The sequence below is a fragment of the Antechinus flavipes genome, chromosome 3 (genome assembly GCF_016432865.1).
Source record: "Antechinus flavipes isolate AdamAnt ecotype Samford, QLD, Australia chromosome 3, AdamAnt_v2, whole genome shotgun sequence".
NCBI classification, from domain to species: Eukaryota; Metazoa; Chordata; class Mammalia; order Dasyuromorphia; family Dasyuridae; genus Antechinus; species Antechinus flavipes.
This window is the reverse complement of record NC_067400.1, coordinates 546199997-546227288: the sequence shown is the minus strand read 5'-3', so window position 1 is coordinate 546227288 and position 27292 is coordinate 546199997. Positions and strand designations below refer to the sequence as shown.

General features: G+C 32.3%; 1 protein-coding gene across 3 annotated transcripts; it reads left to right on the top strand.

Moving 5' to 3' along the window:
- The first annotated feature begins 32 nt into the window (after positions 1–32).
- On the top strand, positions 33–25205 carry CKAP2 (cytoskeleton associated protein 2). 3 transcript variants are annotated; one of them, XM_051987386.1, is made up of 9 exons: positions 33–198; positions 2115–2199; positions 8253–8337; positions 8468–9354; positions 9962–10169; positions 15223–15393; positions 18701–18770; positions 21598–21880; positions 24304–25205. In XM_051987386.1, exons 1-9 carry the CDS (start codon positions 141–143, stop codon positions 24563–24565), a joined length of 2109 nt encoding a protein of 702 aa, XP_051843346.1. In that variant the 5' UTR covers positions 33–140; the 3' UTR covers positions 24566–25205. The 3 variants fall into 3 exon arrangements, with proteins under 3 accessions (XP_051843346.1, XP_051843347.1, XP_051843345.1); XM_051987385.1 differs by lacking the exon at positions 33–198 and adding an exon at positions 208–434; XM_051987387.1 differs by lacking the exon at positions 2115–2199 and having other exon boundaries at positions 46–198.
- Positions 25206–27292: the final 2087 nt, after the last annotated feature.

Here is a 27292-nt window from a genome sequence, read left to right as displayed (position 1 = left end):
AACGAACGAACGAATCGGAAGGCGCGGCGCGCGGGTCGAACGCGGCTGCCTGTCGTCTCCTCCGGTCTAGTCAGAGGGAGCTTGAGGAGGCGCGCGCTTACCTTCTGAGGAGACACGGCCCGAGACGCCCCCCAGCCATCATGAGCTCCACGGACCTGCAGCTGCCCACCACTCAGCGATCCATGCCGCTGTTCAAAGGTGAAGGTGTCGGGACCGCGAGGGGAGATGGGGGATGGGTGCTGGAGGCTGGATCTTGGGGCCTAAGAGATTCGGCCGAAGCCTCGATCTCGGGTTGGCCTGCGGGGGTGTGGGGCGGCAGAGGGCGTTGCTTTCCTCCTCACTTCCGGTGAATCTGTATTTTGAGACTGGGAGCTTCTTGAGGGCAGAGACTACCCTTTGCTTTTCTTTGTTTCCCCAGCTGAAACCAGCACCTGGTACGTAGTAGGTGCTGCTTAAATACTTATTGACTGACTGACTGACTGGTTTGTGATGGGAGTTCGGGGAGTGGGAGTAGGTCAGTCCGGGGGAGACACTTGGTTCCGGCTGTTCAGAACTGTCTGTGGCGTATGGTCGATTGAACTAGGAGACTGGGTGATGGGGTGCATGGGGGCAGGGCTTTCGTGGTTCCTGAAGGGGCTCCTCTCTCTCCCCTCTCCCTCCCGTCGTGTGTCCATTGCGTTAATGCATCTGTGCTACAGACACGGGTAGCCAGCGTGATCACCACCTGCTCTCTGCTGTCTTCCCAGTCTCATATCAAGGTGAAGTTCAAAAGGGGGTCTGGTCTGCTGGCTACACCATCGTCCAGATCTCCCAGGGGGGAGAGGGAAAAGGAGAGCCTACCTTTGAAACAGCATTTTACAACCCTTAAAGTGTTATTTAAATGCTAGCTATTTTTCCTACTATTCGTATTGTTATGTAAATATTAGCCATTAAACTATTGCCAGTTATATTCATGTCGCTAATTGTGTTTACATTATATTAACGCTTGTTACTATATTATGTCATAAATGCTAGCTATTCATTTATATTATGTAAATGCTAATTATAGTTGCATTATATAAATGCTCGCTACTGTATATCATGTAAATGCTAGTTATTTTATATCACACTAGATGCGAATGTTATTTATGTTGTACAGATGCTAGCTCCTCTATAATAAATATTGGCTATAATATTCATGTAAATGTAAATATGAATTATGTTTTTATATAAATGCCAGATTTTTTCATGTAAATGCTAACATTTGTAATTATGTTTTATATGTGTTAGCTATTTTTTTCCCTGTTTTGATGGTATTCTATTGTGGGTTATGTTTCTTGTGCAAAATGGATGGTAGACATTTGAGTATCTCCTACTTCTTAGGTTATTAACTTTGAGCCAGAGTAATGCTATGGAAAGGAATATTCAATGGGTGTTCTAACCCCAGTGGTACTACTTAATGCATGGCATGTGAGTGGCAGGGTCTTCTAGGAGATAGTGCACCTAACTTGAAGTCAGAAAGATCTGGGTTCAAATTTTGTTTCAGAAACTTGCTAGCTGATTGACTCTTTTGTAATTTGTATAGATTGGTTCTCCAAATCCTACCTGAACGAGTTGCTATATTTAAAAATAGATTTTCATTTTATTTCAACCTCTACTTCAACCATGCATCCTTCTTTATGATATACCTGTACCTCAGTTTTTTTATCCATAAAATAAGGGGTTTGGACAGTGGTTCTTTTTTGATCACAGATAGAGAATATATATATATATATTTTTTTTTTTTGGAGAATCTTAGCACATTAAAAAGATAGTTGGGAGAATTAATCATACCCAGTTAATAGCAAGTTTTGAATTCCACATAATTCATGACAAGTTCCATACAGTTCATGACATATCTAGCTAGTGTGTCCTGGCATATTCTGTAAGAACCATTGGCTTCTAGCTCTAAATCTATGCTGCTGTGATCTTGTTAGATAAAACAGAATCCATTAATTTCTACTTTCCAGTTATATAGAGGCTTTACTTTGAACAAATATTTCTTTGAAATACTGTTAATTGAAAGAGCTTTAATTTGTTAGTATATTTGTTGAAATTTCAGTGTAGTTAATTTATCTTTTCCATTTGTCTATTAGAACAAAGAAGACAAAAATTTGAGGAATATCTTGCAAGAAAGAAAGCCTTTTCTTCCTTAAATTTACAGGAAAAGCAGATAACCAGGTAGGGTAAAGCTTATTTGAGTTTTATAACATAACACTTAAGACAAAGGTATTTCTTTTTTTTCTTTATTAAAGCTTTTTATTTTTCAAACATATGCATTGTTAATTCTTCAACATTAACTCTTGCAAAACGTTGTGTTGCAATTTTTCCCCCCTTCCCACACCCACTCCCCTAGATGACAAGTCCAATATATGTTAAACATGGTAGAAATATATGTTAAATCCGATATATGCATACATATTTATACAATTACCTTGATGCACAAGAAAAATCAACTCAAACCAAGGAAAAAAAAAAGAAAATGCAAGCAAATAACAACAAAAAGTGAGAATGCTATGTTGTAAACCACACTGAGTTCCCACAGTCCTCTTTCTGGGTAGATGGGTCTCTTAACCACAAGATCATTGGAGCTGGCATCAATTATCTCTTTGTTGAAGAGAGCCACATTCATCAGAATTGATCATTGTATAATCTTGTTTTTGCCATGTATAATGATCTCCTGGTTCTGCTCATTTCCCTTAGTATCAGTTCATGTAAGTCTCTCCAATCCTCTCTGAAATCATCTTGCTGATCGTTTCTTAGAGATGAGTAATAATTCGATTACATTCATGTACTATAATTTATTCGGTCATTCCCCAGTTGATGGGGATCCACTCAGTTTCCAGTTCCTTGCCACTACAAAAGGGGCTGCCACAAACATTTTTGTACATGTGGGTCCCTTTCCTTCCTTTAAGATCTCTTTGGGATATAAGTCCAATAGAAACACTGCTGGGTCAAAAGGTATGCACAGTTTGATAACTCTTTGGGCAGAGTTCCACATTGCTCTCCAGAATGGTTGGATCAGTTCACAACTCCACCAACAATGTATTAGTGTCCCAGTTTTCCCATATCCCTGCCAATATTTATCATTATCTTTTCCTGTCATCTTAGCCAATCTGAGAAGTATGTAGTGGTATCTCAGAGTTGTTTTAATTTTCAGTTCTCTGATCAGTAGTGATTTGAAGTATCTTTTCATATGACTAGAAATAGTTTCAATTTCTTCATCTGAAAATTGTCTGTTCATATCCTTTGACCTTATCAATTGGAGAAAGGCTTAAATTCTTATAAATTTGAATCAATTCTCTATTTTAGAAATGAGGCCTTTATCAGAACCTTTGAATTAAAAATGTTTTCCCAGTTTATTGCTTCCCTTCTAATCTTGTCTGCATTAGTTTTATTTGTACAAAAACTTTTTAACTTAATATAATCCAAATTATCTATTTTGTGATCAGTATTTCCATTTCTTCTTTGATCACAAATTCCTTCCTCTACAGATCTGAGAGGTAAACTATCCTATGTTCTAATAATTTGTTTATAATATAATTCTATCTAGATCATGAACCCATTTTAACCTTATCTTGGTATTTGGGGTTAGGCATGGGTCAATGTCTAGTTTCTGCCATACTAGTTTCCAATTTTCCTCGCAGTTTTTGTCAAATAGTAAATTTTTCATCTCAAAAGCTGGGGTCTTTGGATTTGTCAAACACTAGATTACTATGTCATTGGCTATTTTGTCCTGTGATCCTAATCTGTTCCACTTATTGACTACTCTATTTCTTAGCCAGTACCAAATGGTTTTGATACGTGCTTCTATATAATACAGTTTTAGATCTGAGTACAGCTAGGTCACCTTCATGGGCATTTTTTTTTTTTTCACTAATTCCCTTGAAATTCTTCTAGATGAATTTTGTTATTATTTTTTCTAGATCTGTATAATAATTTCTTGGGAGTTTGATTGATATAGTACTAAATAATTAATTTAAGTAGTATTGTCATCTTCATTATATTCTTTTGACCTATCCAAAAGCACTTGATATTTTTCCAATTGTTTAAATATGACTTTATTTGTGTGGAAAATGTTTTGTAGTTGTGTTCTATTGTTCCTGATTTTCCTTGGCAGAAGGATTCTCAAATATTTTATACTATTGATAGTTATTTTGAATGGAATTTCTCTTTTGGCTGAACTTAGGTAATATATATAAATGCTGATGATTTACGTGGATTTATTTTGTATCCTGAAACTTTGCTAAAGTTGTGAATTGTTTCTAGTAGTTTTTTGGTTTATTTTCTAGGGTTCTTTATGTATACCATCATATCTGCAAAGAATAATTTGGGTTCCTCGTTACCTACTCTAATCCCTTTAATCTCTTTTTCTTCTTTTATTGCCAAAGATAGCTGATGGTTTTAACTAGATGCTACTGATTATTTTAAGGAAAAGTCCATTTATTCCTATGCTCTCTAATGTTTTTTAATAGGAATGGGTGTTGAATTTTATCAAATGATTTTCTGCATCTATTGAAATAATCATATGTTTTTTGTTAGTTTGGTCATTGATATAATCGGTTATGCTAATAGTTTTCCTAATATTGAACCAACCCTGGATTCCTAGTATAAATCCTACTTGGTTATAATGTTTTATCCTGGGGATGACTTTCTGTAATCTCTTTGCTAGTATTTTATTTAGGATTTTTGCATCAATATTCATTCTCTGTTTTCATCCTGCCTGATTTAGGTATTAGTACCTTGTCTATGTCATAAAAGGAATTTGGTAGGAGTCCTTTCTCTATTTTTTCAAATAATTTATATAGTATTGGAGCTAATGGTTCTTTAAATGTTTGGTAGAATTCACTTGTAAATCCATGTGGCTCTGAAGATTTTTTCTTAGGAAGTTGATTAATAGCTTGTTCTAAAATAGAACTATTTAAGTAGTTCTCCTGCTTAACACATGTGCCACGTGCATGAGAAAGCTATTCCTTTTATCCCCACATGTTAGAAATCCTAGTTTCTTTTAAGGTTCCATTCAGATGTACCTGCTTACAAGATACCTTTCTTGATTTCCTTTTTACAATATGTATAGATTAGTTCTCCAAATCCTATGAGTAAGTTAACTATATTTGAAAATAGATTTTTATTTTATTTCCACCTATACTTCAGGGTTGCATCCCTCTTTATTGGCTTTTGCTCAAGATTCTGCAGTGACAGAGGACACAGTATATTGCAAGACAGCTTATTCTGATGATACCTCAAATTGTTGGGATATTTTTCCATATATTGTGCTGAAATCTTTTTATCTATAACTTAACCTCCATTGGTTCTCCTTTCATTTTCAGTCAAGCAGAATAATCTATTTTAAAAATTATAATTCTTCAGGGAGTTTTTGAGCCTGAGAATATTGATCTAAAAAGAGAAGTTGTGAAATTGTATCTATTCTTACATTTCTAAGCTTTGGGCAGTTGGTAGCTTTATGATCAGACACTTCATTGACCTCTCTAAGCTTCATTTGTAAATTGAAAATAATATTTGTGCTATCTACTTGACAGAATTTGTTTTGAGGAAAGCATTTTGTAAACTTCTTAAAGAACTATATAAATTTTTTTGTTTTATTATTGTGACAAGTGAAAAACCCTGTGAGACTTTGCTTTGGAGTGTTTAATAATCTCTTAATTAGGCTAGCTAAATAAAGTGGTGGTCAGTGGTTTTTCCTCAGCAAACTAAAGACAAAAACATGGAGAGCCTGAAAGCCTTAATTTTCATTTATTTATTTATTCATTCATTAAGTGACTTGATCATACAGGTAAGAAGCATTAAGTGTCTCAGGCTGGTTTTGAATTCAGGTCCTCTTGAATCCAGGGCCAATGCTTGATTCACTGTACCATCTAATTGCTCCTACCTTAAATATAGTTTGAGAGGGAATGCTTTTAACAAGTGAAAATCAACCCTGATGGTCAACATTTAATGAGGAGGTAGCCTTCAGCACCTCCTGCTTGGATTTGGGTTAATCATGAGATTTAGCTACTTGCAACAATCTGGATAGGGGGAATTTATCTCCATCAGATCACTCTGGTTGGTTTCCTCCTTCATAAGCTAAATTCTAATAGAGGGTTAAAGACAAGGGCTCATTTCCTTGAAACAAGAACATATCCAGACTAGGTTCTATTTACTAAATAGAAGGTCTCCTGCTTGGTGAAATTTTCCCCAAAATCAAGCATGATCCTTAAGGGTTGGGACAACCTCATCTTATCAGTCATGTCTTTCAGAAACCAAAATTCTACAATTTCTGGGCCCTAAATAGGGAAATAAAAGTAGAAAAGCCTGAATCCTTAGTTATTAATATAATAGCAAACATAGTTGTATGGCTTAATCATTATAATTACACAGCCTTTTAATTTTGATTTTTTTAAAAATTGTTCTATCTGTGGATGTTGTTATCTTCAATGTATATGTGAATTTCCTTACTACTTACTTTACTTTTCATGTCTTCTCATGCTTCTCTGTATCTATATTTATCATTTTTTGTGCCACAGTAATATTTTAGTCATCATTTTAATACCTTATAATTTTTAAAGAGCTTTTATCTACATCAATAAATAGTCCTGTGATATAGGAAGAGAAGAGTTGTTTATTCTCATTTTTAAGTGAGGAAAACTGAAGCATGAAGAGTTTGTGATTTGCCTAAAGCCACATAGTATGTGGTCTATGTGTAATAATGCCTATTCCAGATTTTGTTTTCCTCATTTAGTTCAGAATTTTCTTCCTCAGCACACTTAAACTTATTACAAATGACTAATAGAAGTTGTGATTCTGTTTAAGAAAGCAGGAAGCATAATATATTTTAGAAATATTTCCATTGGTGTTGATTAAAATAAAGAAAAAGATTTAAATACTTAATGAATTGACTGGTCAGTTATGCAGAGTAACTAAGGATTTTGAATAGTTGAAGTTTTATTGTATCTTTTTGTAATGTTATTTCTGTTTTATCTCTTTTTACTACATTTTAAAACTGTAATTTTATTGCTTAAAAATTATAAACAATATCTTAGGGGACTGTTGACTTTTCAGATAACTATTTTCTTTGTGAAATATTTGGAAACTAGAAAGACTCGGAAATAATTGGAAATTCCATACTTTACAACCTGCGAATCTATAGTGATAGGGTATTTCATTCTGAAAATATTTCCTGGGGTATGAAATTGGGGTTTCACCTCACAAAGACAATTGTTAACATAAAAATTCTTGCTGGAAGACTCTTCTGCTTGTCAAAATGGTCATAGAGATAATCAAACTAATAAATGTGAGGAACTTAATGTGGATTTTGAACCAAAACAAACTCAAACATCTTCTAAATCAAAAAAGTTTGTTACTTCAAAGATAACTAAAGAAAGATAAAAAGGACCCATTTGTACAAAACCATTTATAATAGCTCTTTTTGTTGTAGCAAAAAAAAACAAACTAAACTAAGTGGCCACTCTCATAATTTGGAGGGTGTCTGAACAAATGATATCATAAGAATGCAATGAAATATTATTAATGCCATAAGAAAGGGATGATGTCAGAGAAAGGTATCTGGGAAGATGCAAATTAATTGATACATAGTAAAATGAGCAAAATCAAGACAACAGTTTATACAATAGCAATATTGTAAAATTAATCAAGTTTGAAAGCTTTAAGAATTCTGATTACTGCAATGATCATCTAAAATTCCAGAGAATTGATAATAAAACATGCTATGACAGATAATTAATGCATGCAGGATCGAGAATCAGCCATATAGTTTTGGATATGGCTAGAAAAGAAATTTGTTTTACTTGAGTTTGCAAAATTGTTACTAAGGTTTTCTTTATTTTTCAATCTGGGAGCAAAGAATATAGAAGCAAATAAAATTAATTTTTATTAATTGAAAAAATAGAATTTATCTTTAAAATAAGGTAATAAAGGTGTCATGCCAAAGCATACCAAAACTAAAATTCGTATCAATATATTTTAACATAACATAAAATAACTGTTTATATGTAGTTTGAATTTCTTGTGTGAAAACCATTATGAGTTTGCTTTTTTTTATTAAAGAAATGCTGAAGTATCAGGTATTTTGATACCTCAAAGTGGAAGTGATTTATAATTAACTTAGACTTTTTATAAATGAGAGCTTTTAAAGTATGTGGGGAAGTAAGGAATATGTATATTTTTAAACAGTTCAAATTCTTAAAATTTTTCCTTTGTCTTTTTCTTTTTTAAAGCAATACTACTAACTATAATAAAAAAGTAACTGGAGACTCAATCAAGAAGATTCCAAAAACACTAAAGCTTACCAGCACTAAAATGGTAAGTCTAATATTTAAATCCTTTATTTTTAAATTTTATAATTTAATCCTGTGCTTGTTTTTTTTCCTATTTTTTTTTCTCTGATAAAAATTAATCATAAATTATTGACTCATCTAATTAACTATTTCAGGATGATAAAGAAAATGTTAATCGGCCTATATGGAGAAAAAATATCCTGACAGTAGAAAGAAATGGCATTCCTTTAAAATCTACCAATATATTAACAAATTCAACCGTAGAAGTTGATGTCTGTTATCCTGAGAACTGTGATCAAACTATACAAGTGTTACCAAATGAAGATGACCCTAAAATTCGCTCTGTATCACTTAGTCAAACCTTTCGCCTTAAAAGAAATAGTAAGGAGAAACAACTAGCTGCAGAGAAATTGAAGCAAGACGCTACTTTGCCAAAGAAGCCAGTCCTTGGTTCCTATCGTGGTAGAGTTGTCCAGTCTAAAGTTAACTCATTTCGAAAGCCATCAGTGGTTACAGAAGAAGGTTCTATGACAAATAAGACAACTTCAACTACTATTCCTAAAACTCAGTCTGTAAGCAAAATCGACATAGCTGTGAAAGGCGGTAGAACAACATCTATTACTAGTTCCACTAAATCTAATAGTATTCCTTCTTCCCAGAACAAAACAGCCTTTCAATCTTCTCGGAAAAATCAGGTTGATGCTATCCAGAACAAAGAGAAAGAAGCCACTGTTAGAACAGCTGTCAATGTTACTATCCGAAGAGAGCCTCTTAAAAAGAGATTACCTCTCTCAAATCCAGTTCCACCAAATGTCAAGACTAATCTGATTTCTAGTGTAAAAGAAAATGAAGCTTCATCAAAATATAAAACACCTGTAGCTATAGCCATTCATAATTCTGAATCCAAACCTGCCTCAACTTTCAGCAGTAAATTCAGAGAGGATTCCAAAATCGTTGATAAGAGAAGATACACATTAACAAGACCACCTATTAATACAGGACGAAGAACTACACTAACCAAAGAATCAGCAGAAGAAAGAAGGTAAAAATAAATCACCAAAAGGGCTTACTAAATTATTTTCATAATAGTTTACAAACTGCTTTTTAGTACAATATAATTTACTAGGCATGTATTTCCTTTTCCATGGTTTGCACATAACTTTAAACTATTCTAGAAAGATGGCCCCTAAAGCAAAGCATATGATTAGATGTTTTTATATTAATGCTATTTTTAAAATAATCTAAATTAAAACTTGATTCTTTTGAGATGATCCTTGAGATTAACAGCACCTAAATTTCAAAGCCTGGCTATATGCAACTTGAATACCTCCTTAGAATATTGAATCCTTTCCACATTACTATCTTTCCTTTTTTTTTTTTTTTTTTTTAATTTAATTTTTTTTTTTTAAACGAAATCTTATTGAATGTTAGCATGGCAACATTAAGCATGGTACAGTAGAAATCACTAGCTATATAATCAGAGAATCTAAGTTTGATCCTGACTCTGACACTTAAAATTTGGGTAAATTATTTTACTCCTCTGGGCTTTGGTTTCCTCATCTGTAATCATAGGTGACTTAATATAGACAATCTCTAGGATCTCTTTTAGTTCTATATTTATGATCCTAACATATTTTCTTTCATTGTAGAGCTCGTCTGCTTGAGTGGCAAAATGACAACAGAAGAGTAATTAAAAGACCACCTATATCTGGTCTACCTGCTCCATCTAAGATGGAATTACCAAAAGAAAAACCAGTTGAGTCTTTCTGGACCACCATTGCAGAAGAAGATGAGCAAAGATTATTCACTGATAAAGTTAACAAAATATTTTCTGAATACTTGAACTTAATTAATAAGGTATTTTAGAATTTTAATTTATTTAATTCAGTAGTTACTACTTCATTTGTATCATCAGTCTTGTTTGTCTAAATTTTCAGTCATGTTTCACCAATGTCATTTTTGAGATTAAAAATCTTTTGTATAAAAATAATCTTATATTTTTGAGTAAGCCAATTTATAGGACTATCAGTTATAGAAGTAGGAAAATTAGTCTCATTACTTGAGTGACAAAAATTGTTTATCTTACTGGATTTTTATAGATAATAAATATTTGTGGCAGAATGGTGATGAGATTTTCAAATTCCTTTTTCTTTTGTCATTGATAGTCTTTTATCAAAAATATTTAATAAGCACAAAATTGACACTACTGAGAGAAATCAAAATATTATATATTAAAAGCACAACCACATTTTTGAAGACCATATAGACCACAAAGCCTGTTCCCCTAGCTCACCAATCTTTGTAATTGAATTCTTTTGAAAAAAATTTTTTTTAATTATTGATTTTACATCACTTAGTTTCCCTTAGTGTCTCTTTCACTTTACCTCCTAGAAAGCTATCTCATGCATCAAAAGTTTTTTTCTTTTTTTTTTTCCTGAGGCAATTGGAGTTAAGTGACTTGCCCAGGGTCACACAGCTAGGAAGTGTTAAGTGTCTGAGGTCAGATTTGAACTCGAGTCCTTCTGACTTCAAGCCTGGTCCTCTATTCACCTAAATGCTTCAAAAGTCCCCCCTCCTCCCCCAAAAAAAAGAAAAAGAAGAGGAAAAATCAGGATAACTGATCAATACACCAAAAAAGTCTGAAAATATTTCCAATATACAACACTTGTAAACCTTCCACCTCTGGAAAGAGATAATTTGGGAATGTTGCATATCTTCTTTTGCCTTGCTTTTACTTTATGCTTTTGCAACATTCACTCATAATTTTATTTGTATATTTGTTTCCTATATTGTAATTAATGTTTACATTGTTTTGGAGCTCCGCTTACTCAGCATCATTTCATGTTGCTTTTTTCATGCTCTATTCATATTTCCCTTTTCTTAAAGAATAATATTCCATTTCATTCCTGTGCCACAATTTCTTTAGTCATTCCCCAATCTATAGCCATGTACTTTGTTTCCAATTCATTGCTATCACAAAAAGTACTGCTGTAAATATTTTCGCATATATAGGAATTTTTTCTTAATGGTTTCCTTGGGGTCTAAGATACAAATGGAGTTTCTGAGTCAAAGGATAAATACAATTTAGATATTTTATTTGGATAATTTTAAAGTGCTTTCCAAAATGGTTGTATTGATTTATTATACAGTGTATTAGGGTACCTATCTCTGCACACCTTCCAATATTGACTGTTCCCATCTTTTGTCACCTTTGGCCGATTTGCAGAGTAAGGGATTCCTCAGAGTTGTTTTGATTTGCATTTTTATTATTAGAGATTTGGAGCATTTATCTCTCGTTTGGTTTAGAATAAATCTTCTCATTAACTGTGAGAGGTATGTAATATGGTTCTCTTCCTTTCAATTTTGTTTTTTTTAAGTATGACTTAAAATAGTAAAGTGGCATACGCATTTAAAATTAGTATGTAATATAAGGTGTTGGCTTAAGCCTAATTTTTGCCAAAATGCTTCCCAGTTTTTCTAGCTGTTTTTATCAAATAGAGTTCTTTTTTAAGAATTGTGCTGTGTGCAGTATTTAATAAGTAAATAATTTCTTCTTTCTAGAAATATTTTTAATACCTCTTTTAAGTTGAACATCCATATTTTTTCATTAATAGGCTTAGATTTGTCAGAAAGGTCACCTTGGATTGCATCTTTTGCTCTTTGGGACAAATGCCATTTTTTTCTACAATTTCTTGTGGGTGCAGAATAGTCTTGTGTTATTAGAATTTTCCTTCTTTGTTTTATGTATGATGGGGATTTTCCTGGTTGCTTACAGAATTTGTTGCTTGTTTGGTAGAGTTTTAACTATTATGTGTCTTGGAGTTTCCCCAAGAATTTTTGGACTTTTTTCTTGTATTATTTCTTACATGATGGTGTCAGGTTTTTGACTTGTCATTTTCATTTAGGAAATTTAAATCCTTAAGTTGTTTCTAAACATCGTGTCTTCAAGATCAGTATTTGTATGGAGAGCATACTATCTTTTAAAAATATTATTGCTTTTTGATTCTTTCCTAAATTGTCCTTTATTTCCATATATTTGCATTCCTAATTATTTTCTTTTATTTCTTTAGTAAGACTTGCCACTATGAACTCCTTTTTTCTGTTCTACCAATTATTTCTGTTGTATGGACATAAATTCTGCTTTCACTATTGTTAATTCCTTCATTAAATCATTCAGAAACATTTTAATGTGTTTCTTTGCTCTGTTAGGGATCTTCAGGATCCCTCTCCCTCATCAGGTATTAATTCAGTTTTCCTTTGTTTTGAGATATTTATGAATGCTTGTGCTATTTTACCTGATCTAAAGACCATATTTCCTTCTGTTATTATCATCTTCCTTGTTGTTTATCTGTTTATGCTCATGGTCATTGAGTTTTTTTCTCTCTGAGCTCTTTAGTAGTATGAGTCTTTTTCCTTAATTCCCCCTATTGTTCACTTCCTAACTCTTCCCCTTTTTAATGGCAGTTACTGTGGGAGCTGGATCTCAAAGCTATTTTAGTTTCTTTATATACTAGATAATTGATATTTCACCAACCTTGATCTGTGCTCCAAGTAATTTCTGAGGGTATTGAACCAGCCTCACAAGGATGTTGGGCTCATTCCTACAAGCCTAGTAGATTTCCACATAACCTTAAGTATGTTCTGTCTCATTTCTCTTTTTTCCTCAGTTCTCTGATTAAGCTCTAATGTGATACATCTTCTATCACAACCTAAGCCACTTTGACTTTCAGGTTTCTGAGACACTAGAAGAGGGGGGATGGGTCAGGGGTGGAGACTGTTCACCAGCTGAATTCTTGATAGAATTTAACTGAATGAGTAAGGCTCCCATGAGAACCTAGGGAAGAAGTCCTGATTAGTTTAATTCTTGCCATGCTGTAGAACTTTGACCTCTGGCCATGTACAGACACATGTAATAGTTTACATGTTACTTTTTCTTTTAACTTTTATCTTATTTTTAATTGATAACTTTTGCTTTTATATTTCCTTCATTTCCAGAGACAGCTAGGTGGTACAATGAATAGAGCACTGAGCTTGGAATCCGGAAGAGCTAAGTTCAAATTTGGTCTCAGACATTTAATAGCAGTGTAATACTGAACAAATTGCTTAACTTGCCTCCTTCAGTTTTCTCTATTGTGAAATGGATTTAATAATGGCATCTAACCCCCAGGGTTGTTTTGAGGCTCAAATGAAAGAATATTTGTAAAATGCTTATTAGTACAGTACCTGGTACATAGTTGATAATAAATGCTTGTATATTTCCTCTCAGTTTTCTTTTTTTTCTTCCTCCCTCCATCTTTCCTTTATTTTTTCCTTCAGAGTAAATGTTGTCCATCTCCCCTCCAGTAAGCCGCCATGTCTTGTGACAAAGGTATAAAAAGCTGTTCAGCAAAGCCAGCCAGCATATCAACTGTGCATTACAATATATTCCAAACATGTAATTTCCTATCTCTACCAAGAAGGGAGGGAGGTATAATTTTTCAACTGTTCCGGATCTAGTGTGGCCATTTCATACACCTACTTTTTCATAGAAGGATTTGATAGATCTCGTCTTTTCTTACTTTAGTAAAATATTTGTACAATCTTATATTTTTTCTTTGAATGTTAGAATTTTCTTGTAAATCTTTCTAGTCCCAGATTAGTTTTTCCTTTGAGAACTCCTTTTTAACTTATTCATGCATAATGCTGCTTTTTCTAAAACTTATGTGGTCCTAGGAACCTTTAGAAGCTCTAATACTATTTATCTTCTGAATTAAGGTTCTTTACCTTAGTATCATAAGAGATTTTGTACTTTTATTTAACTGTATAGGGCCAGGTTAAATTTCAAAAGACCAAAATTCTTCTTATTTTTCAAAGTGTTTAAAATTGTTATTGATTAAACTTAGAGATCCATATTAGCACCATTCTTTTGCTTCAGATTGCAAAATGATTGAAAGGGATTTAAAGGAAGAAACATGTAATATGCACATTTTTGCAGTTTCATAGTAAGTCAAGATATTGGTTCTTTTGGAAGCTAGATAAAGATTTTTCTTTAAAAAGAAGCTGAGATATTAACTTAAAACTATAAGTAGTCCCCACTTTTCTTTTTGTATATACATGTCTTATAGGAAACTTCACTAGAAGTAGAATTGCAGAAAAACTACTAGGTGATTTCTTTTTATGTTGACTTGGTCACCATCTAAACTATAAAGTAATGACTCTATTATTAAGTCAGTATTAAAATTTCAGGGAAATTATCAGATGGGTTACAGAATATTAGAACTAGAGGGAACTTTGGAAGGAAATCATCCATTTCAAACTTTTAATTTTATAGATGAGAAACCAGTTCTGGACAAATGAAATGCTTCACTCAAAATTATACTGTAAGTGGCAGAGGTAGAACTTGATCCCCACTGCATATTCTACTATACCAAGGATTGATGATTAATCACCAAAACTGAGGGTGAAATACTTTTTTTTTTTTTTCATTTTTGGGTATGTAGATATGTAATTCTTGAGGAAATTAAAATCTGGTGTGCAGCAAATCTCAAATTTATAATACTTCAGCTTTAACATTTACTTTTGCATGGATAAAAAAAAATCAGTTACCAAAAAAATTCAATTAGACATTTTATACACACAATTTTTCTGGTCTCATTATAACAATCATGATAGTTAACTTTTTTTTCCCCCAAGGGTATTATTCAGACTTCTACTATCACCTCTTTTTTTGCTCTCGCAGATATTTTATATTAATAAGCATCTCAACTATTACATAAGAGAAAAGAAGTAAATCATTTCTAGGATTATGTCTATATCTAGTATCTCTAAACCCGTGTATATAGTCTAACCAATTATCAGTTATCCATAATGTTTTAAGCAGGAAAGATAAATATATTGTCATTTATTTTACTTTTTTGTTCTCCAACTTTAGGGATGTCCAAGGGAAGAAGTACTTTTAACACTGGATGAGCTTATTGTAAAAATTCCAGATGCCAAGAAACTTGTTAAATACTGGGTGTGTCTTGCACGCCTTGAACCAATTACAAGTCCTCTTGAAAATATCATTGCAATATATGAAAAAGCTATTCTTGCAGGGGCTCAGGTGAGAACTACAATTTATTAGTATTTATTATTGTATGATTATCATAATTATTCTAGAAATTATTAGTGTAAATTATAACAAATTGGTTATTTACATGGTTTGGAAAGGATCACAAAAGTTCTGCTGTTAACAATATTGATTTCTTTTATAAAATTATCATCCATTTCCCAGAGATGATCAGGCATTGATGACCTAATTATAAAAGTTACATAAAACAAGAAGTAATTTTTTAAATTTGGAACAAAAAAAATATAACTGAAAAGTATAGATTGCATATTTGCTTCTCAGGAGGAGACATGTATGGGAAACAGAATTATAACTGGTTTGCATCCTGAATCTGCATTTTAAATTAAAATAAATTCTGTGTTCTTAAGGAAATATTTTGCTTTCATGGAAGGAAACTTACTTGGCAAACTGAATTAGAACAGGTTTGCATAATAAATCTCCTTTTTAAAGGAAAAGAAATTTGAAAATATTGTCTGAGAAATTACTTTTCAAAAAATACTTGTCCAGCATGCTTGTTAACGGCTTTAGAGCAGTTTTACTGCCTCATTCTCTCAATACATTTGCACCCATATGGTGTGGGCAATAAAATAGCATTGTTTTTTCAAAAATATATTCCATATTCAGATAATTCTCACATTTTAAACTTTTGTCCAAATTCATCTTTATCATTTCTGATGTACATCCTAGTGTATACTATACATAATACTTCTTATTGACAATATAATTGCCATACTTTTTTAAAAAATGAAATTGAGGACATGGTTTGTGGACAGCTCATATAATCATTTTTATTTGCTATAGCATTTAAATGAAAGGTAATTCAGGCCATTTATTAGAATGGTTAATTTCATTAACATCACTTCCTTCACCCCTAAATTCCATTCAGAATTGATCAATTCCTTGAAAAGTCTTCATTTATATGATTAATTTTTGGTTATGAAAAATGGTGCTAATAATCACAAATGCAGAAGAATCAGCTTTACTAAGTATTTTTTAGTAGTTTATTAATCAGAATAAATAAAGTCATTTATTAATCAGAACAGTGGTTTTCATACTGGTCTCAAGATTATGATCAGTCTTTAAATTTATTGAAGTGCTTTTGTTTATATCAGTTATGTCTGTATTATGAGTTAAAGCATTATAATATTATTATAAAAGTAATATTAACTTGTTGGAACCACTGAAAGGATTTTGATCAGAAAATTCCTCTGTGATAATTGAGGTCAGTTCTAATGATCTTGTGATGGAGAGAACCATCTATACCCAGAGAAGGGACTGTGGGAACTGAGTGTGTTTCACAACATAGCATTTTTATTTTTTTCGTTGTTGTTTTTGCTTGCATTTTGTTTTCTTTCTCATTTTTTTTTTCTTTTTAACATGTTTAACATATATTGGATTACTTGCCATCTAGGGAAGGCAGTGGGGGAAAGAGGAGAAAAATTTGGAACACAAGATTTTGCAAGGGTCAATGTAGAAAAATTATCCATGCATGTGTTTTGAAAATAAAAAGCTTTGATTTAAAAAAAAAAAAAAAAAAAAAAGGAAATCCCTCTGCTACAATTCTATATGACTGCTATACTAAATGGGATCAATTTGTCAAGCATCTTTAATAAGTAGAATTGATAGGAAAATGTTTGATAATGCAATTAAAATGAATATTGTTCTGAAGTATTCTTAAGACAAATTAAGAAGTAAACCAGTGTCAACTCTCCCATAGCCTTCCAAACAAGTTGGAATATTAAGAAACAATCGGCATCTTTGGAAACATATATTTCAAGTCTTCTACTCTTACATATAAATATAAATGTCCCACAAAAGTTTGTTAACCTCTGATTGTATTCCAGTATGTATGATCATAAGCAATTTTCTCCATGGGCTTTTATGGAGCATATTCCTAAAGCTTATCTTCTTATCTTTTCTTGGAGGATTTGGCCAACAACTCTGTTTTCACAAATATTTGAATATATCTCTGACTATACATGGCACTGCGTCATATATTTTGGGAAATATGAAACTTTATCAAACATAGACCTTCAAGAAGCATACAATCTAGTGATGGTATTAAGGGAGAAAACATTAAACATTTATATAGCAGCTACAATGTGCCAGGTGCTTTGCTAAACTATTTGATCCTTACAATCTCACAAAGTAATAATAATAGCTAACATTTACATAGCACTTACTCTATACCAGGGACTATACCAAGCACTTTAAAATTATTCTCTTATTTGATCCTTACAACAACACTGGTGGGGGATAGATATTATTATTTTCTGCATTTTACAGTTGAATAAATTGACACAAATCAAATGGCTTACTCAGGGTCACATAGTAAGTTTCTGAGGCCAGATTTGAAGTCAGGTCTTCTAACTCCAGACTCCATTTTCATAGTGCTTATAGTTCACAAAGTACATTTTCATGGATTGTCTCATTTAAATTTTCTAGTCCTGTGAGATAGAGAGATGGGAAAACTGAGGTTCAAATAGGTTAAATGAATTTCCCTTAGTCATACAATAAACGAATGAAAAATATGAAACGATGCTAGAGTCTTTTGATTGCAAATCAAATATTCTTTCAGTAATGAAGAAACTAAAATGAGGGTAATAGCACCAATTTCATGGAGTTGTTGTGAGAATCAGTGTGTAAAGCATTTTTCAAACTAAAACATTAAAATATATGAGCTACTGTTCCATAAAAACTAGAGAGAAAGCTCCTACAAATAATATGGTAGAAATATAATATAAGCTTTCAGAGAAGGGAAAGACAGCTAAGTGCCACAGTAGATAGTGCTATGCTTGTAGTTAGAAAGACCTTAAATCAGATTTGGTCTCAGACACTTAACCAGCTACTTGCCTCTTGGCAAGTCACTTTAAAAATAAAACTCTGCCTCAGTAAGGGCATTGATCTGAGTGTTAGGCTAAGAATCTAGAATTTGTGCAGAATATATTGAAAAATAGGAGAGGCTGGAATCAAATAAACATTGGATGATTGTTTCTACAATCATGGGGTCATAAAAATCTTGATTTTAGGATGATAGTAGTAGGATTAGGAAGGAAAATAGTTATGAAATTAAAAACCCAAATATTCATGTATATGTGTATATATATATATGTGGAAGTATACATACATGTACATAGGAAGGACCCTTATTTCATATTTCAAATATTTCTGGTTTTAAAATATGAACATGTACTCCCTTAATCTTAATGTTTACTATGGCCAACTTAGTGTTTTGAGACTAAAAATTTTGCCTTATTCTATGCTTTTCTTTACTAAGAAGGATTAATTTTGTTTTCTTAAGCCTATGGAAGAAATGCGACACACATTTGCAGACATCTTAACAATGAAGAGTCAAGTGACGGCTAATTCTGGTAAATTACAGTCTTTTATTTCCCTAAAATAATTTCCTATTTCATTAGTTTTTATTAGAATGAATTTTTATTTAAGCTTTTAACTTTTAGTCCCATTCTATTATTCTTCTAACTAAATTTACAGCATTTTTTCTTTGATTCATTGTAAGCAAAAGTGAGCCTCTTTGATGTTTAGTGAATTTATTTTCTAGAAAAACTTACCAGTTGACCAACAGATATTTCTACTCCAGAGATAGTTTATAGAAGGGATTTTTTAATAAGCAAAAATAGGTAGACATTTGAGCACTTAATTTAGGCTATAAGTCATCTGTCTGCTTTGAAATTCCCACATGAACAGAAGATGGATGGAGTAGTAGCCTTTTACATCAGTATATTTTAGACCAAATGATTTTTCATTTAAAACAGAAGAAAAGAGATGTAGATGTAAGTAATGTTTTCATACATTAGACTTAATCTGACCTAGAAAGAAATTTCAGTGATATATATTTTGTTTTTACATATTAAAAACAAGGTTCCTCCTGGTTTGATGGAATAAATGTCTTAAAAATTTGCTATACTTGTTAGTCATCTGCTTTAGTTAACTAAGTATTTTCAACTTTGCTCTTTATCTTTAATACTCTAAGAAAGGGAATTTTATGTTCTAGCTTTTTCTTTATCAGTGTAAATATTGAATCTGAAAATAATTTGGGGAAAAATTTGGGAAGTAGTGGAATACAAGAATTATAGCATTAATAAGACAGCATGGCACTCTAGCCCACTGCAAATTAAGTATTTTGGCTAAATTAAATATTTAACCTGTATTAATGCTTCACTCCTTCCTTTTGTCTGACAACATGAAGATTGTGTCTATGTTTTAAAATTTTATGAGGTCTAATCAGTTATGAAATGCTAGAGCTAGATCATTTAATTCATCTTTTACTTTAGGCAATAATATAGGCAAATTCAGATAATTTTAATTGGCTTTGCAAAAGCATGATATGAGGAGGAAATAATATTAAAAGTGGCAGTTTATAGGGAACATGTCATAAATAGAAAGACCAAGTAACATTAGAGGTAAAGTGACATTATAGGTTTTATGACTTTATAATGGTGTTTTGATGTTAAGAGGTTTTAAAATAATAACTATAAGTAACATTTGTAGATCACTTTCAAGTTGATAAAGCTCTTTACATGTGTTATCTCATTAGATTCTCACAGTAACTCTTTAAAGATACTACTGTTATTTTCTCCATTGTATAAGTGAGTTTTTATTTTCCCTATTATATAGATGAGGAAATGGCTTTAGAAGGCTTCAGTCAAGGCCAGATAGTCAATATCCGAGTTCAGATTTGAACCAGCATTTTTCTAACTGTTCTATCCTCCATGATAAATCATTTAGGTAGTTTGATATGCTCATATGGAATTTCCCAGTTCTAAGAATAGATTTTCATGTGTCTATTTTTTGATATTTTAGACTCTCTGGTCTTTAAGATCACTTTGAACTCAAGATTCTATGATTCTTCAATGTTCAGAAAAAGAGATTTTTCAAATTCAGCTATCCATCTTCAAACTATTCTTTTGGTAGCTAAATCAGCTGCTTATAAGCTTGATGATAATTGTCATATGAGTATTTTTCAAATTATTAAATTTTATATGCAATATTACTTCTTCACTCTGAGAAATTAGCAATATTTTATTTTCATTTAACTTAGAGAATACATTTTCAGATTGTTTTTGAAGGAAACAGGGGACCTTAGTAAACTGTTCAAAGAAAGTATTAGAAATTTTTTATCTAGCTTGGGATTCAGATGGATTTGGGCTTTACAATCTAATACCTTTACCTGAGTTCCTTTAATATATCCATTTCAAGGTTTCTGTTGCCAAATAGCAACAGATATCCAGCCTTCTAATTTTTAACTGTTTTGGGGTGTATAGTTTATTCTTAACCTCTCAGAAGAAAGAATTGTGGGAAAGTTCATGAGTTTTGTTTTGAAAAGACTGGGTTTGAGATACTTCAAAGACATCACCTATAAAGAGATGGAAATGTGTACTGTAGCTAAAGAAAGAGAGTAAATCTGGATAGATAGATTTGGGAGAGAAAAGCAGAGGTAAAAATTAAACAAGTGGGAGCTGCTGGAGTCAATAAATGAGACATCAGGAAATATCCATAAATAGCAAAAAAGGCTGAGAACAAGCAGTCACGAGTTAGGAGGAGAATCAAGAGAGAGGAATGTCACCAAAATATGAAACTGAGAATTATTCGAGATAAGAGTATGGTCAACAGCCAATAGGTTGAAAAGAATGAAGACTTTTAAAAGGCTGTGGCATTTAATAATTAGATCATTTGTAATTTAGGAGACAAGAATTTCATTTGCATTTGAAGTTGGAATCCAGATTCCAAAGGATTGAGAAGTGAGAAGAGATTGAGTAGAAGCAATTTTGTATAGCCAGCTTTTTCCAGGACCATGACTTGAGAAAAGGAAAGAGATATACCAGATTGAATAAATTTTAGGATCTAGCAAGGCTTTTTTCAAAGTGGTAGACATTTAGGTGTGCCTGTAACAAGAGGGGCTAATTATACATGTAGTTATCCTCAGTAAGAAATGAGTTGCCTCATCATCAGAAAGAAAAGGGAGGAGAGAATGAGGGTTGGTATCAAGGAATTTTGAGGTATAAAGAGGAGAGAAAGGAGCTGACGGTTGATTATGAATAGGATGCTTAGTTGTTACAATTTGTCCCTTATTTTTGACTTAAAAATTCAGTCACCTATATATAAGTTTTCTTTAGCCATAAAGCTTTATTGTAACGTTGACTAAAAGTTTCTCATTTATAAATGCATTTTCTTCAGGGGAGAATGCTGATGAGGTTTGTTCAACTAATGAAGAAGTCAGAAAACTATGTGAAGAAGTTATAAATCAGGATAAAATTGGTGTAGTTGGGGCATCAACAGTGGAAAATTCAGAATCAAATGATGGAGATCATAAAACAAGGAATGTAAAAATTCAGGCATTTGAAAGAGAGCAAGAGGATAAAGCAGAAGATTCAAACAGTGTTTTAGAGACTCCTGACAAGGATACCAGAGGTTCTTATGTCATTAAATATAATGTATCAACTACTCCATATTTGCAAAGGTAAGTCACAAATTTCCAAAATTCAGTGTATCAAGGTACAGAAATTTACTTGAAACGTTTAGACCCCAATTTCACACAATTAATGTAATATAATGCAAAAGTTCCCAAATGTTATTGATTCATGGCACTTTTAAAAATCTAAGTAATTTTTTTATAGCACCCCTAGACCAAAAGAAAAACCTTAATAATTCCATTTGGTATGGACCTAAAAGGCCAAAGAAGTGGACCTCCAACTTATAGCTAAGTGAAAAAAATAAAATTTGGATTACTGACTATTCAGTTGACAGATATTTATATAAAATTTTTAAGAAACAAGAAAATTCTAGTAGTTATTGACATAGCTGAAAAGACAAATACACAAAAATGTTTCAAACATTAGAGACTCATCAGAAGGAATGTAGCATCTAATGTTGAAAGATAAACTCCTTTGAGCTAGTAGTTATCACAATGTCCATAGATGGACAGATGTATTAGACTATTAATTATCACTATGCTTTGCTGGAAAATTTAGAATATCCTAAGGGGCCCCTTTGAATTCAGTGTGATATCTTGGACTGTGCATAATTTGGGAACCAAGACTGAAATTCACTGAACTTTAACTCAGTTTAAAACATATTTTCTTGCTCAGAGGTATTAAACAACATAACTCTCCACATTCACTGACAATGGGCAACCCTTGTGCATCCTGTACTAGAATAAAATGTAATAGGCAAATAGTTAACTAAATAAATTAAAAATATAAAAATAAAAATGTAACTCCTCCAGGTAGCCCTTACTCTGTATTTGTGCCTGTCAGGGATAGAATTCCACATAGAGATAATATATTGTTTTCTAAGTCAAGATGTAACCTGCAGAAATCCTTGTGTATAGTTTAGTGGCCTTGTTTCTTTTTGAATTTGACACCACTGATTTAGCTAGTCTTTTAAAAGATTCTGAAATCCAAAATGTTGGGATTGTTAGGAGAATGATTTCTAAGTTAAATAGTATATCATTTGGAGTTTTCTGCTTGAGTGTTTGTCATTTTTAATCTTTTTTTCCCCCTTTCTCTAAATTCTTCCCACTTCCAAAAGAAAATTTTTTCAGGTCATTTTACTTCATTGTGATGATGAAACTTTTGTTACTGAAAATACATTTATGTTAGTACAGCATCATCTCAAGTATGGTGGGAAGCATGGTGTAGTGAATAGAAAACTGGTTTTACAATCAGGAAAACCTGGGTTCCAGTCCTCTCTCTGACACAAACTAGCTCTGGGCAAGCTCTTAGTGATCTGGACCAGTAAGGTCAAACTAAACTAGAAATGGAGGTTCCTAAACTTCTTAAGGATCACTGAAAGCCACATAGTGACATAGAAAACCATATGAATAACACTGCTTTAATTTTATTTATCTTGTTACATATTTCCCAGTTACATTTTAATTTAATTTGGTTTATACTCAGGAGTGTTAGGACTGCATTTGATATATTGGAAACAGCTAGACAATTGGCTAAGATGTAAACTGAAGAGCTGTCCTCACTGGAAGCTCCCTACCCAGATGAAATCAGGATCAGGTTTAAAAAACAAAATAAAACCCAAAAAAAGGTCTCAAATGTTCAAATGGATTTATAAGCTTATCAGTTTGGAGATTCCCTTCAGCAGCATACATGCCTACCTGCCTATTCTTTTTGACTCTTGCCTTGTGTCTTCCTCTAAATTCATTACAAGGTATTAATCAAGTATTCTGGAGGCCCTCGTTAACACTGTAATTGTATCAGTGGGAGCATTCTGCCACTTCCCCTGTCATATTTTCTTCTTGTTGTTAACCTCCCATTATACATTTTTAAAATAACATGTTAACAACAAGTCTTATCTATATAAGATAACTCTCTTTTTTAGTTGAAAAATCTTTTTATCCCCCAACAAACATTTTATAATCATGGTATTAATTTCCCCTTGTATAGCAGGTACTACATATATGGTATGTGATATATCATATATGATATTGTTTGTGATATATGATTACATATGATATTGTTTAAACTTTTAGTTGAACATTCTTTAAGTAATTGGGCTTCCTATATATCAGATATTCCTAATTGTGTGGCAGGAAACAACACAATGATGAATTGTTTAATGAAATGAAAATATATAGACTATAAGGTGGAAGGCAAGATCAAAAAGAGAGGTTTTTTTTAAAGAAATAATTTTTAGTCCTCCAAGATGACATTATATCTTTGAGTTAAGAGAGTAAGAGGGGAAACAGCTTGTGTCTGAATATTAAATAAGGTATGGGTTTTAATTTCTTCTTTTTGAGATTAGCAAGTAGTTATATTAATGTTCTTTTAATGCTACTTGAAGATGAACTGCCTCCTAAATCTTAGCACTTAAAAAAGTATAACATAGTTTGATGTGAAGCTTTAGGAATAACTTTGTGTTCTTCTTTAGTGTGAAAAAGAAGATGAATGTTGATGAAAATAGTTCTTCATTTAAGGACTTGAAGTTTCTGACACCAGTGAGACGTTCTCGACGTCTTCAGGAGAAGTTTTGTAAATTACCAGATATGTTAAAAGACCATTATCCCTGTGTTTCGTCATTGGAACAGTTAGCAGAACTGGGAAGTGAATCAAGCGCTTACATATGCCGTCCAAACACTGCACTCTTTGCAAGTTCTCTTGACGAAGAAACAAAAGAAACAGAAAAAAAATGAAGAATTACAAGAGAATTTAAAAGTTTATCTGCCTATTGTGTTTCAGATTTCACATTTCCCACAGATATGTATAATATTGCCTAAGTTATTACTACAGTGAAAATATAATTGATAAGGTACTTTATATAGCAGAATTTGACTTTTATAGATTAGTAAAAATAGAAAGTAGCCTTACTTTCAAAAAGTAACAGATTAGAAACTGCTCTTTTTTTGAGATTAGTAGAGAATCTTTGAAACAAGACTATTATGCATTTTATATTTCTTCATTACATTGTTTTGAGCAAGAAGAATCTCAGTATAATTAATTCAAGAATAACAAATCTATTACATATACCTACATTTTTTGTGACTATTTAAATAAATATATACGATCTAAACAAAAGAACAGTGTTGGAAAAGGAAGTTTTTCTAGAAATGTGTTTGTTTTGGTGGAAGTATGCTAACATGATAATTTTTTTTTTCTATTAGAGGAAATGGGTTCTTAGTAAGATTTAAATAATTTAACTGGGATTTTTGGAGTAGAATCTACATTCATTTAACACTAGTCTTCCAAATATTTCTCAGTATTTAACAACTAAAACTGAAATTTTGTTGAGCTTTTTTAAGATAAAAATTGCATTAAAAATTTTATCATGAATAACTTTTACAAATGTGTCTCTTTGTTACATATATTTAAAGTTTGCTTTTTCTATGTTAAAAAAAATCTATAGGAATTCTTAAATATAAAAATGTCTTAAGGTGAAACCTCATTGTTTAACCTAACATTGGTGAATAAGGTTTTATGGATAAGTAAATTTTTCAGGTAAAGCCATAGATTTGGCAAGAACTTAACATGTCATTTAATCCATCCTTACCCATAATCAAGTCACTGAAATACCATTTTGTTTTTTGTTTTTTGTTTCACTCCTATAATGTGCTAAACATAATACTAAATACCGGGGATAAAAGAAAAAGCAAAAACAGACCCTGTACAATTTTAAAGGAAGAGGTGATGTATATGTGTGTGTGTGCATGCATGCAGAATAGATGGAAGGTAACCTTAGGCTCTAATCTTTAGTGCCTATCATCAAGGCTCCTCTCCCCTGCCTTTTTTTTTTGGATACGTTGATTTGTTAGAGTGGTCTTTAATATATCTCCCTATAATTTCTGCCTGGTAACTGATTCTGCCCTCTACAGTCCAGTAGAATAAATCTAATTGTTCTCATTGCTTTTCATTTCCCTGCTAAAATTCTACAAAGGATAATAGTATTGTTTCCACTCATATTATATCTCTTTATTCTTCTACTATTTAATCTTTTGATCCCACTACTTCACTGAAACTACTAACGCAAAGACCACCAGTTGACCCTTAATTGCTAAATGGCCTTTTCTCAGTCCTTATTGTTCTTAGTGCTTCTATATACTTTTGAACAGACTTCCAAGTTATGTGTTCATGTAACTAACAAGATAGAGGACCCTTCTGGTATTTGCCATCAAGGATGAAATATAATGAGTCTAGGAGAATATAAGAAATAAAAAACATTGCTAAAGATTTTAAGAGGAAGAAAATTCACATAAAACCTTGAAACAAATAGATGATGTAATAGAGAACATAATAATAGAAGGAAAGGTGACTCCCAATACACCTGAATAAGTTTGAACATTTCTTAATAAATATTGTGAGACAGTCAACATCTAATAAAAAAAAAGACTTTGTAGAGTCCTTAAAATGCAACTAAAGTGCAGGATATTCACAAATGGTTCCAGAAAGAAAAAGCCAAGAAAGCAGAATTTATGGCCTGCACAGCAGAAATAATTGACAGAATCCATAGTGGCAGATCTCATCAAAAAAATGAAAAAAGTACAACTTTGGTTGAAACTGCAAGTACACAGAAGTAAAGGGAAACCCAAGAAAAAAATTATGTTCATATGTGTCCAAAGGACTATAAAACTGCTTACCCAATATTATCATTGCTGAATCTGTATTTTAAAGAGATTATAAAAGAGGGGAAAGGACCCACATGTGCAAAAATGTTTGTGGTAGCCTTTTTTATAGTGGCAAGCAACTGGAAACTGAGTGGATGCCCAGTAGTTGGAGAATGACTGAATAAGTTATAGTATATGAATGTTGTGAAACATTGCTGTTCTATAAGAAATAATCAAGGGGCACTTAGATGGTGCAGTGGATAGAGTGCCGGCCCTAAAGTCAGGAGGACCCGAGTTCAAATGTGAACTCTGTTACTTAATACTATGTGACCCTGGGCAAGTCACTTAACCCAATTGCCTCGGCAAAAAAAGAAACAATCAACAGCTTGACTTAAGAGAAGCCTGGAAACACTTACATGAACTGATGCTAAGTGAAGTGAATAGATCCAGGTGAACATTGTACATAGTAACAAGATTATGTAACGATCAACTATGATAGACTTAGTTATCAACAACACAATGATCCAAGGTAGTTCCAGTAGACTTGGGATAGAAAATGCAACCACATTCAGACAGTTATAGAGACTCAGTGTGGATCAAAACATACTATTTTCACCATTTTCTTTTTGTTTGCTTTTTTTCCCCTCATGGTTTTTTTCCTTTAGTTCTGATTTTTCTTTTATAAATACATTCAAAATGGTTTATACATATAGCTTATATCAGATTGTTTGCTCTCTTGGGGAGGAGGGAGAAAAAAATGGAAAATCAAAATCTTAGAAAAATTAATTTTGAAAACTACATGTATTTGGAAAAATAAAATAT

Bases quoted from the DNA above. Each gene is read 5' to 3' on its own strand.
- CKAP2 (XM_051987385.1), top strand. From the start codon at position 233: ATGGGTGCTGGAGGCTGGATCTTGGGGCCTAAGAGATTCGGCCGAAGC. The intron at 2,200-8,252 runs GTAGGGTAAAGC...TCTTTTTTAAAG, and splicing joins CAGGAAAAGCAGATAACCAG to CAATACTACTAACTATAATA. The intron at 18,771-21,597 runs GTAAATTACAGT...CATTTTCTTCAG, and splicing joins TCAAGTGACGGCTAATTCTG to GGGAGAATGCTGATGAGGTT.